Raw genomic sequence first — 16,063 nt, forward strand, 5'->3', positions numbered from 1 at the left:
ATCTTGTTCCGTCCAAATATGGCCGCCTGCGTCATGCGAGCCTCGACGACTTTTAGTTTCTAGCGGATTCACTTTCATATATTTTTATCGTTAAGGGAAACTGGCTGGTCCTAGTTTAGAGATGGTATATGATAATTTTGAAATAACACTGTTTTTCTTAGTGGAATAATTTTGAGCATATGCTTAGCAGGTTTATTAAGGTACATTTCTGTGTATTCATTTCATTTACCATACTTTTTATGTTTTCTATTATTGTTATCCCAAGCACAGTAACTTCTTTCTTTTTTTGTTATATTAGTATATCGTTATTATATCAAAGCTTTAGTCATAAATCCGTTCAACATCATCTTTGATATACTTAACATATTTCCAGAAGCATGATCCAATTCCAGCATGAGTCAGTTACGTAAAGCCGACTTTTGCAAAACAGACGCAATTAATGTCACAAGTAACACACAACTGCGCCGTAACGACTTATTTTGGTGCTTAAGTCGCCAGTTTAAGTCGTAAATATGTCGACTTTCTTAAAAGTCGAGATTTACGAGATCAAAAAGGAAGGGTGGTTGAGAATTAGAAAGTTGAATTGAGTGAAGGAAATGTGGGAGTATTGATGTTTGTGGAAATAACTAGATATACCGCCAAAATAAATACTTAGAGATACAAAGGAATTACAGTACATGGTTCTAAAATGAGCGGTTACATCGCTAAAAGCGATTTTTTCAAGCAACTTAGTGTTTTTTCGCGCAGTAGTTACTTGTTCCAGAACCTTCTGTATAAATTCCAGTGGACAGTCCCGTGGAATTGGCGACTTTCGGAGGCACGCAATGTGTCTGATTCTTTAATATTTTAAAGGTTTAGTGAAGTCACTATGTCGTGACCGACTAAGACGTATTAAAAATGAAATAGGATACGTTAGGCGTTAGATGGGTCGTACCCTTAACTTTGAGGGCTTCGGATTTCCATGACACTTAATATTTTGAACGTGCCCTTTTTATACGTAATCAAATATTCAGAAGTCTACTCAGATATTATAAAAAAATAGTCAAACTTGAAACCATTTCCTCAGTAGGCAATACGGCGTGTGTTTAATTAATTCACCGTTACATCTTTGTTTGGATTCTCATTTCTCGATAAAAACAACTTTATCGTCAACTACTTAAGCGTTTTTTTATTCATCGACGGAATTTCCCGCTACGGTATGACCCCGCTAGCGGGATTTGTTAGATTATTACCAAGAGTTGTCACCGGTACGGTAAACGCGCTACGTGTATCGAATCGCAAATGAGATAGAAAATGCGTTGCAGTTCGCGCGACGGCCGTAGCATGCATTATACCCCGTGAATGCTGACACCGATCCAAAATGTCCATGTACCGATTCGTCAAGGAGGGCAGCAGCAAACGGCTCTTCGTTCAAGGAACCCTCGAGAGTGACGAGGCGAAACCTCTTAAATCGAGCCTAAAGAAATCCACTCCATCGCCAGTCGGATCACCCATCACGACCAGTTTAAACTTGGCTTCTGTGCCCAGAAGCTTGAGAGAAAGTTTGACGCGACACGAGACGGTCTACGATGGCAATTATCCGGGCATGGAGCGGTCCTCCAGCTATCGATCAGGCTCTTACAGAGAGGACAGCTACAACGGTCGCATTGTCCACGACGGGAACCAAACCCACTTCGAATATGATGGCGAGAGCGCTCTCGCTGTGCCCCTGTCGGCTGGCGGGCGGGGCATATCGGAGCTGCAGGCGATTCACACGAACAAACGCATGTCGACCGAGGTTCTAGGCTCTTCATTAGAGTCTACGAAGATCTCGAAGAAAGACGACAGTGGACAGCGAAGGATTACCACGAGGATTGTGAGGAAGGTGACTACGTTGACGCGGGGGGAGGAGAAAGCGTCTGCTGAGGATATCAGAGGAAGGGAGATGCGCAGGTCTTCCTCTTCGGAGCATTACAGACATGTTGAAATGGAGAGCTTGCCGAGGAGGTCTAAGGTATTATGACATAATTAACTTTATATTTCGCTCGATGTTTAACCACTAGTTCAGCGCGTGTAAAAGAATCTACAGCTATCTTCTGTACTACGATAATCTATACAGCAATAAATATGAAACGAATCTAACCATCTAATAATCAAAAACTAACATTTATCAAGTCCATAATTAACACGTTTGAAATACAATGATGACAATACAAATCGATTATCGATCACCACAATCGATTTCCATAGAAAGACGCGAAGTGACGAGAATGTCTCATCAATCTCGATCACACGACAATTGGCTGTATAATCGATTCTGATCACGATTTTCACTCATAATTCCATGTTGTTGGGTAACGTAATCGGTTTAGACGATTTTGGAGAGCTATATAATATGTATGGTTTCCTTTTTTGCCGTCTCCATCGTGACGCTTCGTGTGTTTAACGACACGATTTTGTGAGTTTAGAAATGTTCTGAATTCTTGTTTGGCTTAGTGAGCTTCATCGTGTGAAGATCTCTATACTGTAGAATGATTATAGCATAGTATGTTCAGTCGAATCTTTATTTTCATTCCTTTGTAATTTCTCATATACGCTAGTCAATAATTTAGAAGTATCGATTTAATACTAAGTTACATCGTTTAGTAATAAATCAAAAGCTTCATCTTAGACGAAGGCATTCCCGTTCTAAAACTACTAACGCTTCATTAATAAATGCATCTCACACGGGGTATACTTAAAACCATTTTCCTGATAAACTCATAATCCATCTGACATGACTAATGACTGTTGTCAGTTAGTTATACAAATTGTAGCTTAAACTGCATTCTTCGAGCATTCCAGTAATTGCTAGCTCGTAATGACTATCATTTGGTTGTTATTGTCAGTTGTAGTTAGTATGAACATTCGTCTTGTTCACAGATTATTTTTCTGTATGTAATCTTATAGTATTTGGTTTGCTTCCTGTGGGGTTTCCTTGTTGGTTTTGTTTTGGGCGAATAGATTTATGGATTTTGTTCTTTGGAAAAATATGCGAACGATAAGATCGCCTTTTGTTTATTATACTCTCCATCGATCTTATTTGGAATGGTTTTGTAGTAAAGAATTAAAACGCTGAAATGACGATAGGCTTATTCTCTATGAGATTATAATCAGCTCGGCAAACAGCAGATGCACCACTTGCACTGCTGCTTATCTCTCTTCAGATATGGGCATCAATTTATACACGCAGATTTTTTATTTTGGAGTAACTACCAACGTCTTCAAAGTACTTTAATACCATTAAATGTAATTAATCCAACTATTCAAAATTAGCTCCTCGATTGCCCAACACAAAGGAATGAAGCACTCGTCTCAAGTGGACCGAGGAGTCCAGATATGGACTAACTTAATCACAATTAGGAAGCTCGAGTGTTGCGCATGCGTTGTATGTGAAGTGTATTCAACATATTACTGTAGATGTTAACAATATTCCCACTTATAAATAAAATGTTTTATTGTATTTGGAATAAATACGTCACAACTGTACTTAATATACAAAGCTACGATTATTAAATATGAAATTAGAATTGAAAGCTTCGATATATATTACAAACATCACGCCTTTATCCCCGAAGGGGTAGGCAGAGGTGCAGCCAGGGCATTCACTTATCGCTAAATCTGTTACGTCACGTGATGCTTTAGAAGTCGACCATATCATCACATCGGGTACAAATTCTAGACTGGGGTGATACTGAGCAAAAATCCTTTATCATTATGCTTGACTAGGGATTTGAACCCAGCATCTCAGTGCGGTAGTCATACAGCGCACACAGTACAACTACACCACAGAGGCAGACACGCTATAGAAATCAAAGTTAGTAGTTACAAATGAATCGGTGGAGTAATGTCTAATACCTCTCAGTAGTAGAGGAGGCCCGTGCCCAGCAGTGCGACAGTATATAACACTAGGATGGTAAACATAATGTACACATTTTTGTTACTACGCTGTTAGTTATACTTTACTCCAGCTTGGTAAGTGTAGTCGAAATATGAAATCGTTCAATAGACATGCGCACGCGTCAGAAATATACCGACTTTATTGTAAGTCGTGACTTGGAATTAATACATTGCATTCCTATAGTATGACAAATAATGTCCTCGAGAAAAACAGTGAAGAAATATACTTGTATGGATGTCGATATAGTCATATTGAAATGGTGACGTGATGTTTACGCCTATTTAAAAATAAGAACCATATTTTACATAGCCACGTGGTCTATTTAAATTCGATTTTCTTCTTTATTACTTTCTACTTCTAATTAATTAAAAAACATGTTCTAGTAACATAATTTAGGATTCTTAATCAATTTATGATATTAATGTTACCTATAAAAGTGTCTGCGATATGAAATTGCCAAATAAGTAGAAACACTTTATAATTTTTTTAAACGTGTATGGCTAATTGAGTTCTCTGCATCTGATGGTATGTGGGGTCCAATATAATGTCGACTGACGAGAGATGATTACCCCTGGACAGTCGACACAATTATGCCGTCCTGTTGGAACCCGATATACACAGGCTAATCTCAGAACGCGACACTTACGTGGACCACTACGGCGGGTTTTAACACCTTGTGTACGGTGGTCGCTATCCAGGCGCAGGAAATCTCTTCAGACCTGTTTTTATATGCGATTACTATAATGATAGCATGTATCCGCAGTCTTTGTCCGTCTGACGGTCCAGCACCATCGCCTCTAGCCGTTTGTTACTCGTGATCTTTCTCACGTAATTGATTAATGATTGTTGATGGTTCGCACGGTCCGTTTCCAAACCTTCACTTTCTATCTAAAAGGATTTCACACTCTATTCCTAATGGTTTTTAAGTTTATGTTTGGTTAACGATCTAGGTCGATTGGTGGTAAGTGAATATTACAGTGTATTAAATATATAACAGTAACATAAAGACAGTTGTGCAGCTTACATACTGAGCTATAGAATTCTTACTTCTTATGTTTATAAATGTACATATATTATCATTGTTTGTTTGTTTAACTCATAAACTAAGGAATCGATTTGCATCGGAACACCAATAGTCCTGGTCCTGAATCATGCCAAAAAAGTGGGACATTTAAACCGCGATACAATTTTAATAGGATCGAAGCGAGTACAAACTGGTAATATACACTCTTAAATCTAGTATTTTCAATGCTTGCATTATGCAATAACGTAATGGTCTCTATATCTATTGTTCTAAATAGCATCAGGCGCTAAAGATACTATATCTGCTTTCAATAACAATATATCAGCTAAATTGCCATTCAATACGGCTTCTGGCGCTAAACCATGTGTGGCTTGCGCGCGCGCAGCCGACCCGTGCAGCCTTGGTGACGTCACCGATCCATAACCTTACCGCCCGCTGTGGACACTAAAAAATACCTATTTTATTATGTCATCCTCTATTTAACATACGTGTAAATAGCACGAACGTGACTGACGTGTCAAAGGATGTCGAAAGTCAGTTTTCTGATGGATGATGCTGTTGTCTCTAGTGATGTCATGAGTACGGCTTCGAACTGATAGAAGTGTTTAATATTTAATTGTTTTTAGTAAGAAAAGAACTTATGTTTAAAGCAGTATTGCCAAAGGTATCATTTGAGATTGAAAAATCATAATTCATTAAATGAATATAATCAGAATCGGAATTTGTTTCTAAGATTAGAGAAATCATAAACAATAAACTTTTCATTTTCATATAATTGTGTCAATTCAACATAATCACACACGGTCACGCCTTTTAATCCCGAAGGGATAGGCAGAGGGTCAGTTAGTGCATCCACTTTCCGCCGCGTGTTTTACCTCTCATAATGTGATGAAGCAGGCCTATCGCCATACCGGGCACAAATTCCAGACTCCGGGCTGATACTGAGTATAAAAACTAAAAGTATCATTGCCTGACCTGGAGATCCAACCTGAGACCTCAGCACTGCAGTCGTACCGTAATACAACTACGCCACCGAGACAGTCAACATGTTGGAAAAGCTTTATAATGAAAACTATGTACGTGACATGCAAAACGCACGACATGCCGTCCATACGGTCAATTTGTCCCGCAAACGAGGAATGCGAGCGGGCCAATCGAGAGAAAATTCTATATAATATACAATTACATAGATAGCATCTATCAGTCATTATGTTGCTTTTCATTTTCTGTTTGATGTAGATTGATAGTTTGCGTCTGATGCATTATCAGGGGCATAGCTACCGCTACATCAGGCGTATCGATGGGAGCCTTCGAGATATAGAGGCCCGTTTTGGTCCATACCTGCATTAATCTAAGCGGGCGCCCATAAGATCGCATTGTTCTGAAGAGTTCTGAACAAATTTTGATATAGGGCCCCTCATGGCAAGCTGTGGCTCTGGTTTTTATCATTACTTTTTGTTTTAATAAAATTTCGCAGGCGTGTGAGCATCTATGGAAGTGGATTGGGGTACTGTTTAATTTAATATGTACCGAAACGTCTTTTGATGTGTTTGGAACAAGTGAATCTATAAGGAGTTAACATCAGTCAGCTGGTCGGTTTAAAGAACGAAACGCAAAGCCTTTTTGCAAAGTACTTGGGAAAAGTGTTGCTACTATCTTGCTTCTAATAGGAGTGGAATAGGGGAACGTGAAATACAAAAATAGACGTGTTAAGTCTACCTACATATCAGCCCCAATTTTAACCTAATAAATTTGGGAGGCGGGCTACGTATTAAATAACAGATCCACGATCCCTCTGACACTCCACCTTTCAAAACATGCCACTACATAAGTAAACGAAAATATATGTAAAATATTGTACAATAAATTGAAAAAAAAATCCAAGAAAAATTTCAGGTCAATAAACACAAATTTGCGATTGCCTACCAACAAAGCGGTTTTGCTTTATTGAAATTACTTTTTTCTTAAAGAAACTCAAAAAAGAAATTGAAAAACTTGCCTATTCAAATGAGGTGGAATTTGATAAAAGTAGTTTTCTATCAGAATTTAATTTTGTTTCTTATGCTGCGCCGCAACTCGCTTCAAATGAATGTGAATTAGATTCAACTATTTCGAGTTTGGAAAGTATTGGTTTAGCTTTTTTGGTATATCCTATTTTTTATTTATAAAACTTTATATCTATAAGACCGTCTTGTTTTTGTATTATTAAGAAAATGCTCTATCATTTAGTTGTATAATATAAACAAGCAGATTTCACGTTAAATATTGTTTGAGATAATCATGTTTGTTATGCTGTGGACGTAACGAATTTTGTGTAATCATACTGTAATATTATACTTTCTAATACAGTTCTTCCTTTTTAGTATTAGTTTGGAAGTAAACGTCGCCACTAGTTCCAATATTTGGGTCAAATGTTTGCTGTATCCGCAAATGCTTGTTTCCAAATTAGGCGATGCGGATTGCGATAGTAAAAAATAGGGTCGGAGTGGTTTGCCTTTACGTTCAACGAAGGAAATATTGAGACCAATTTATTTATTTATATTTATCGTACACTCAGAAAATATAATAAAAATTACAGGTGCTAATTTATTTTGAGTCAATATAAAATTGTGAAACTAAATGAAACGAGAAACATTTTTTCCAATTCTGTTTCATTTCTGTTACTTTTTATGTATTGCTACTTTTATCTTCTGTGATGTCTTGTTTTCGTTCCTGGGACTGTTGTCTGGACTAAATATTCAGGCTAGAATAATTAATCTACGACACTGTTAGCATTTAGAGCTATTCTCACATCTCCCCTAAATATAGATGCGTTGCAGTTCATATCGCGAACACAAGTGATAATTATTCGTCCCGGTCTTTATTTATATGTTTTATTAAGAAATATGTGTTAGTCGGTCATGTTGTTGCGAATTGTATTGTGATCTTTAGTCTATCAGCAATTAGGGTTACTATAGCCTGGCTTTTGGCTCAGTCGTGACATTTTCCGATGCGTGAACTTTAAATGGCCGGTACATTGTCTATTTATCTAGTACTTTCGATCGGATCTCCGCTTGATGGTCTTTTAACGTTTCGTTTTCCAATTCATTTAGTATATTATTGTCTTTATTGTTACAAGCTGTGGTGTTATCTTGATCTGTTTGATTTCTTTCAGATCTGTTGTTTCAATATTGACAGTCGTGTCTGGTGTTGTAGGAAAAATTTAATACTATTTCTTTCTTTAATGTATTGCATTTCGTACTTCTTAATGCTATTTCTGCACATGATAAACTATGAATTATAATAATGATTATGTATTTGATTTTTATGAATTTAAATTTGCAATGAATTAACAATACGAGGTGGACTGAGCTAGTATAAGTCGCAGTAGGTCACTGGACGCGGGTCGCTTCCAATAGATCGATCGGGAAATCTTTGAGGGAGGCCAATGTTCAGCGGTGGATATCCTGCGGTTGATGATGATGATGATGATATTGACAATGTAGGTAACGCTAATGCAGAAAAATGGACGATGAAGATTTACTTTCAATGTAGAACTGCAGAGCTTCAACGGCTATAGACTCACGAATGCAATACCTTTCTAATGAACATATACAAATAAATGAGTTGGGGTCCGATTGTGTTTGTTATTCACCGCATTGTTCGAGGCGGATGCTTCTTCGGATGGTTGATCGATGAGAGGAAATTGGTCTGCTAGGTTACGTGTTTGCAATAATTTCGGTTTGGTATAGTGTAGGTATACAAGTTTAAGAATTAGCTGATTAGTGATCAGTATTACTAACTTTGTGTTGTTGGTTTTGATAAAGCAATGAAGATTGGGAAAAGATTTATTGGACCTTAAAGGAATAACCAAGCCAAATATAAGTAAGCAAGCAAAATTAAAGTTATTCGAATTATACATACGCAAGTAATTGTAAAATGTATGGTTTACGTCTTGGGGAAATTCACGAGAATTTCTCGGAATTTGAAATTTATTAGAAACCCCTTTGAATATATTATGTTATAAAGTAATTATAATGTGTCTGGCTGGTAACTGATCGATAATGAAGAAATTATGACTTGGCGTGTATGAAATCTTTTGTCCAGTTAATTAGTTTATTGAGTGTTCATGCAAACTTGATGCACTTTCGATGGCGTGCGGCGTGCCTTACGCGCCACTGCGTCCGGCAACCACGGCTTGGAAATTATATCCCAAGTCTGTATAGAGATTTAGATAGAGCAATGAATATTGATGGTATTTGGGTGTACGTAATTGTTTGAGCATATTGACCTGTTTTGTGGTTATCGAAGGGTTAGAGATCTAAAAGCTATTTAGATACGTCATTTCATATGAAGGATTAGGTTTATACTTATAAAAAGAAATATAATCACCTGTCTACTGGTGGTAGGTCTCTCATATGTGAGACTCCGCCTGGGTAGGTATCACCGCAATATTTATTTCTACCGCCAAGCAGCAGTGTGTAGTCAGTGTTGTGTTTTGGTTTGAAGGACATTATAGCCAGTGTAACTACTGGACATAATGAGACTTAACATCTCATGTCTCAGGATGGCGAGCGCGGTGGAATACCAAACAATACTTTGTAATTCATGGTGTTGGATGGTGTTTCTACTGTTTATGGACGGCCGTATCGCTTACCGTCAGGCGGACGGCAAGCTCGTCTCGTCATTAAATACAATAAAAAAAAAGATAACTATGTTTCAAATAAGTCTTGTTATATGAAATAAATAGCCTACATTTCGTTTACTTAGAACAAATTTGTGTTCACCTTTAACCCATCAAGTAAATACTCAGTCCAAGCCCCATCCATCGCTTGCTCTTCCAGCACCAGTAAATCCTTGACATTTAGCATGACCTATCGGGCCACTGATCTCTATAAACGTTTGCCATCTTGAGTCACTGTGTCGTGACTGCGTCGAGGCGACGCGCCGGCGACTTCAAGAGAACATAGCTTTTGATATGGCATGGTCAATATATTGGGTGGAATTTAGGGATTGAAGAGTTTGCAAATTTTATCAGATCAGAGATATATCTTGCCTCATTGGTCTAGTTTCATAGGAGGTTCTGAGTTTGCTTGCATTTGGTATAGATTTTCTGAAACTTCCGCCTGGATTCCGCATCCTTGATAATGGCTGGTGAAAGAAAAATGAACTTTATGGAAATGCTTGTGAGTTCAAATCTATCCTACAATTTGATCTATAGTATTTGCGACATGTACGAAGCTCGGGTTGAGTAGGTGCTCAACTAGCATAAATCACTTGACGCCGGCGATGCAGCTCGCTGCGTACGCGCTTCGCTTGGACGTTACGTGAATAAACAACCTTATGACATATGCGGTTATAATGAAGGTGGATAGGGATGGTATTATTTTTATGATGTTTTTATATCGATATGTCATTTAAAGATAGGTAATGGTTAAAATTGTATGCCTTTTTAACAATCATATGACAGTAATGTAAGTTTGAATGATTATTTCAAAATTAGTCAACACTAATCCACCCCATTTTACAGGGTATAAGAGTGTTATTGTTTAGTCTGTATGCAATAAAATGTCTAAGTGTTGCCTATTTAAAGGACTTCAGTTGTAAAATCTGAGTTGTCTATTTCTAGATATTTTTAGTAATTTGTAATTTAGCTCGAGTTTTTGAGTATGGAGCGATATAGGCGCCATATGCCTCTTTGGAGCGGAAATAAAGTTCCCGTATTGCTGAGGATGCACATGTTACGCCTCTGCCTGACACTTTAAAAATAAAAACCAATGAAATAAAAAATCGATGATAACTTGTTACGTATTTCAAAACCATTTTTTTTTAATCTTTATACGGTTTGCACAGCCCTATCGAGTTGTGAAGTGACGTTCAGTGGTAGCACTTTGCGACCTCGCATTCTCGTAATGAAGACATATTGTTGAACCTCGTCGTTCGTGTTGCATTGACAGTCATTATTGGTGACTTATGGGACAGTATGAATGATTGTGTGCAATTTATATGTGATAAAAATGTGAACGAAATGTATACGAATAATTTAATTGATATCATTTCATTGTTTGGCATATTCTCGACCTATGTTTTTTTTATATTTTCACTTATTAAGTACTAGTGCATGGAGTCAGATTATGGATATGTCGTTAGTTATTTTCAATCTTTTGAAAAATAAATATATTTTACATTCAATCAAACGTATGCTTAATTAGCATAGTATTGTAGACTTTCTCTCCAAAGGAATTGATCTCACCAAGCAATTTTGGAAGTCTCGAAGCCTCAAACGCACTTTGTAGTTATCTCGTGTTTATCTAACATGAATTAAACCCATAGATGCATATCCAATTCCAAGTTGCTATGTCGGCAAGGATGCACGACGCTGAGCATCATGGCTGACAGGAAGCGGGCAGGTGCGTCGGCCGACGGCGGCGCGCGCGCAGCCAACCGGCACCCGCTGCCCCGCCGCGCCGGGCCCTATCTAACGCTCTTTGTTTTCACCTAAATGTTGCTTAGGTTCCTTGTATATGATATTAGATAAACGTTACCACGAAAGAATAATTTTTTGAAAATGAAATTTGTAATTTTTTTATGCTAAGTTTTTCTGTAAATCTAGCCGAGTATAGAGTCTAGCTATTGTGTGTAGAGTTATGCTTATTTCCTAGCTTCGCTGTTGGTCTGTTAAGCTTAAATTATTTGCTAATTAATGGCTTAAGACTTTCCTCCGCAGCACTGGTCTAATGCTTGTTAGCATTTACAAAATTCTTACCAACTATTTACAATGTTCTGCACCGGTCTTACAATAACAACTCGTATAGATTCAATATGATTCGTTTCATATTACCATATTATTCTTTATTCACACACATTGAATGTTATTTTTATGATCTATTCACAACCATTTAATTGGTTTCAATTTAATTCTTATAGTGAACATGCGTTCCGTATTAGGCATCAATTAATATGTCTATTAAATTTATTGTTACTGCGATGGACTGTAATACTTAGATTTATGTTTCCTCAATTGTCTTTACAGGCTTTGATGACCTTTGTTGCTGTTTTTCAATTTTGGATCTTATGTCTATAAAAATCAGCTCTATAATATATACTCTCATTCATGCGCAGGGGCCTCTTCTATTGAGAAGGTGCCTTAGTTCACCACACGGCAATGCGGGTTAGTTTTCTAACATCTGAAATCAATCACATTTCGTCTCAAGCTAAATTCTAACCCCGTTATTCATACACGTTTTATTGAGATACAACAATATTAGCCAATCACAACGGCCCTATGTCTACGCATTGCGAAGGCTGCCATACCGTTAGCACTGAGAAACTGACTTGTTATCACCGCTTTGCTCCGTCCTTAGATAAAAAACGTCTATGAATACGGGAGTGATTCATTAAATCAATCATGGTTTCAAACTGTTGCTATGCTAACAACGTTAGGGCAAGTTTGCAACACAGTGCAAAATACATATCTAAGATTTCTCTCACACATGATAGTGCTAATAAAGTGTAAACACAAAGCGGCAGGAGATCCGCACTGAGGAGGAAAGTGTGCGTTCCGTGCTGATAACTCGGGCGCGTCCGACGCGAAAGCAAAGGGCGCGAGAAAGCCACGGGCCATGATCTTAGCGTCATACCGTAGGTTCGTAGGTACAGGTCAGATTTCAATCGTCTCAAACCCTTAGAATTGATGGGAAAAATAACCGACGTTTTCTATAAACGATTCCAATCGCTTTTTTCGATCTATGTTAAAATTAGACCAATCAGAACAATGTTTTTGACATGCTTATAAATGAGTTTCGTGATTGGTTCATTCTCGGAATCGGATCGAAGATAAGATTGAGATCCTTTATTGAAAACAGTATGACATTCAAAAGATTGGATTGGTTATGCTGTCTAGTAGGGTCGACATGGCTTTTTCATGCTATACCAGCATTTCAGCATAGCGTATTATAAGTCTATGCGTTGACGCCGTTTTATATATCTTTGTCTCTATGAATATTTGGCTCGTCCAGGTTTAAATTGTCTCACAGAAAAGCATTGTCTACAGATAGTGAATAATTTCACTTGACTGAATGAATTCCAAGTCAAGATTGCATGCTGTTGCTCTGGCTTACAGCACATCTGCAGTTGATCTTATACCATAATTATCGAAATCAAGGAGAGGCGAAACTATTCGTAAAATCAAATCTGAGTATATGTATTTTCTTTTAACAGGCAAAATAAAAATGTGGTAAACGTTTAAACTCTTAACGTATTACGTCATATGGTGCTTGCGAAGAAATTCTCGCTGAATTTATAATGTCCCCGACGCAGGAATGTGAGCGGTCAAACCTGTCGTCTTGCACAAAACAGTATCTGTCGTCGAACCCACGCCCGCCGGCGACAGGGTTCGTAAACCACTGAGCCATGGGTTCTGGAGGTAGTTTTAATAAAAATTGTGAGAAAATATAGAATCGCAGAATGAACTGGTTTAGGAGTTTGATTTAATAATGTGGAAAGGAGAGTTTGGTGACAAAGCTCAGATCATCTTCAACCGCAGTTTTTTTATAAGACAGTGGTAAAATTGCAGACAAGCTAGCTGGTCAGCATGAATTGTAACCTAAAGACGAAATTTGTATTTAATTGGAGTATATTTGTTAAGCTATTTTTTACCCGTATAATGAAAGCATTTAAATGCAAAACCAACGAAATGTTAAGAATGTTTGCAATAATGTTTAATGTCCTTTGATAAACATACTCGTTCCAAAAGTTAACGGAGCATGTTGCTTAGTTCGCGCGGGACGTTTGTCTACGTCGAATCTTAACGTGTTCCAAGAAGTCGATGTACGGCTTTAACTTTATTGACTACTGTCTAGTTTTGTGTGTTCCGATTTTATTTTGCATTGACTACTGTCCTGGACCAACACCGAGGCTATATTTTTTCCCGGTTATTTGTTCCCATCTATAGGTATACGTATTGCAAAACAAAGTCCCTTTTTCTGTCTGTCTGTACGTTATTGATTCTCTCTAAGTCTACTGCACAGATTTTTATGAAATTTGGTGTGGAGACAGTTTAAGACCCTGGGAAGGTGAAAGGCTACTTTGTATCCTGGGAAAATACATAGCGGGACTTTTATCGCGGAAAAGTCGTTCACGCGGGCGAAGCCACGAACAAAAACTAGTAGGAAATAATATATTTTTATCTGATTTTTAAAATAGATGCCGCTAAACAGTGTTTGAAGGACCTTTGTAGCGAGAAAGATTTTTACACGGAGAGGAAGCCGCATGAAATATAGTCTAATATATTTTATGTTAATAGCAGGATGCCCCACCCAAGTGAAATGTATGCAGGTTATGCGAAAATATTTTATATGATTTTCTGTTGAATGTTCTGTTGGTATATTTTAGGCTAACCGTTATGAATATAGAAATGTGAATGCAATAAAAAAGGATGTCTAAAGTTAATATTCAAATTTCTTTTGTGTCGTCATTCTGGCCCGGACACAATTTATAATGAAACAGTAGTTGGAACTAGAATTTGTGAAAAGACTTGCCACATTACATTTTGGAGTTATAACTTCCACGAAATGTAATAAATCTGGTTCTGCTTCGGTGTATCTCTTCAAGGATGTTAACCTTTGAACCTTTATTATTAAACATCGTATATTTTAAAACGAATTATAGATTTTACGTTTAGTATTTTAAAAACTAGAATCACCGTCACATCTCATACTATGTAATTATGTATACAAACAAAAAAATTACAACTAAAAATTAATTGCTTATGTTACTCACATTCTTTTAAATGTTTATAAACTATATCAAGCAAAAAGATTTATTAGAAAAATAAAAATATCGCAATTTTTATATTCCCAAGTACCAGGACATCATAAATAACCAGCAGTGTTCGTACCGTATGCTCGACCGTTACACACTATATACGGCGCTCGGATGATATGCGTTCTACATAAGGCGTTCCGATAGTGACACTGGTTATAACGCTCTTAGAAAATCTCCAATGAAGTCATCGGTAACTGTAAATGCAGAGCGAAGGGATCGACGAGAAACGTATGAAGCAGTTATTGTAAAAAAATGCGTTTTTGTTTTGGTTCTCTATACAATAGATTGATCGGAAAGATATAAAATTTATTAAGGTAATTTATCGACCGATTAGTCCTTCAATTACAAATGAACGCGCTGTTATTTTTTTATTATGTTCTATATTTAAATACTCTTGTATTAATTTAAACCACAAATACGTGCTTTCATAAATATGCCAATAGATGGTGTTGTATAAAAACGATAAAATACTGAGTTGCGATGTCAAGATTCTCCTAGCAATGTATTTAAGGTTTCAAGTTCCTGAAAGAACAGCTCTTTATCATCGATAAGTTTTAGTTTAATACGCTTGTGGATGTTTTGAGGACATTAAACATTATTAAATAGATTAAAAATTCTTGCTACAGCAAGATTACTAAGCGTTACATAGTTGGCTAAAGTGCAACTAAATATAAATTTGACTAACGGACGATACATGTCTCGGCGGTCGGCTGATGTATGCCGGCCTGTTGCAACTGTATGGTATAGGGATCGATTCAGGAACACAGTTTGTCGGTAAGAACCATGATGAGTTGTTTTTTATTTCTTGAATAAGCAGGAGAACGGTTAATTGGATCCCCGATGTTAAATAAACTTCAACCTGCCAGCCCTGCCGCGGAGGAATGAGCTAAAATTAGGAAAGGATAAGGGATTCTATGGCCTATCAGATATTTTTCCATATGGAAAGTGGGCGGTATCCATTCTAATTAATTTATCTTGCTAATCCATACAGAATTAAAGCCATCCGATTATAGATCCTTACAAATTAATTTTGATTTAAAACCTAGCGTGGGTATCGATATGTCTCCTCGTCACGAAACTCGATAATAAATCAAGGACGGAACAATCTACATTTAATTTGCTTAATTTTTTCAACACCCACATTTGATGTTTTTTTATGTTTTTCTTTTATTTATGATCCATTCTTTGCGATAATTGTAATGTTGCTCGCCATATAAGTTTCGGGTGGAAGACCTCTGTGAATGATATCATTGCATTGGTGATCATTCTTTGTCTTATTTTTGGTACTAGATTTTTCTTTGCGTAGACATTTTTAT

General features: G+C 37.1%; 1 protein-coding gene across 23 annotated transcripts in view; it reads left to right on the forward strand.

The window, feature by feature from the left end:
- LOC115452387 (dystonin) overlaps nucleotides 1-16,063 on the forward strand; it is a 245,921-nt gene that overhangs the window by 71,685 nt on the left and 158,173 nt on the right. For 21 of the 23 annotated variants that reach the window (XM_037440458.1, XM_037440481.1, XM_037440457.1 and 18 more), the window contains exon 2: nucleotides 1,305-1,993. The exons of the other annotated variants lie outside the window; for them this stretch is intronic. In XM_037440458.1, the coding sequence (XP_037296355.1) occupies nucleotides 1,361-1,993 (633 nt within the window). In that variant the 5' untranslated portion in view covers nucleotides 1,305-1,360. The remainder of the gene's footprint in view (nucleotides 1-1,304; nucleotides 1,994-16,063) is intronic. 23 annotated transcript variants of the gene reach the window in all.

The sequence above is a fragment of the Manduca sexta genome, chromosome 4 (genome assembly GCF_014839805.1).
Source record: "Manduca sexta isolate Smith_Timp_Sample1 chromosome 4, JHU_Msex_v1.0, whole genome shotgun sequence".
NCBI classification, from domain to species: domain Eukaryota; kingdom Metazoa; phylum Arthropoda; class Insecta; order Lepidoptera; family Sphingidae; genus Manduca; species Manduca sexta.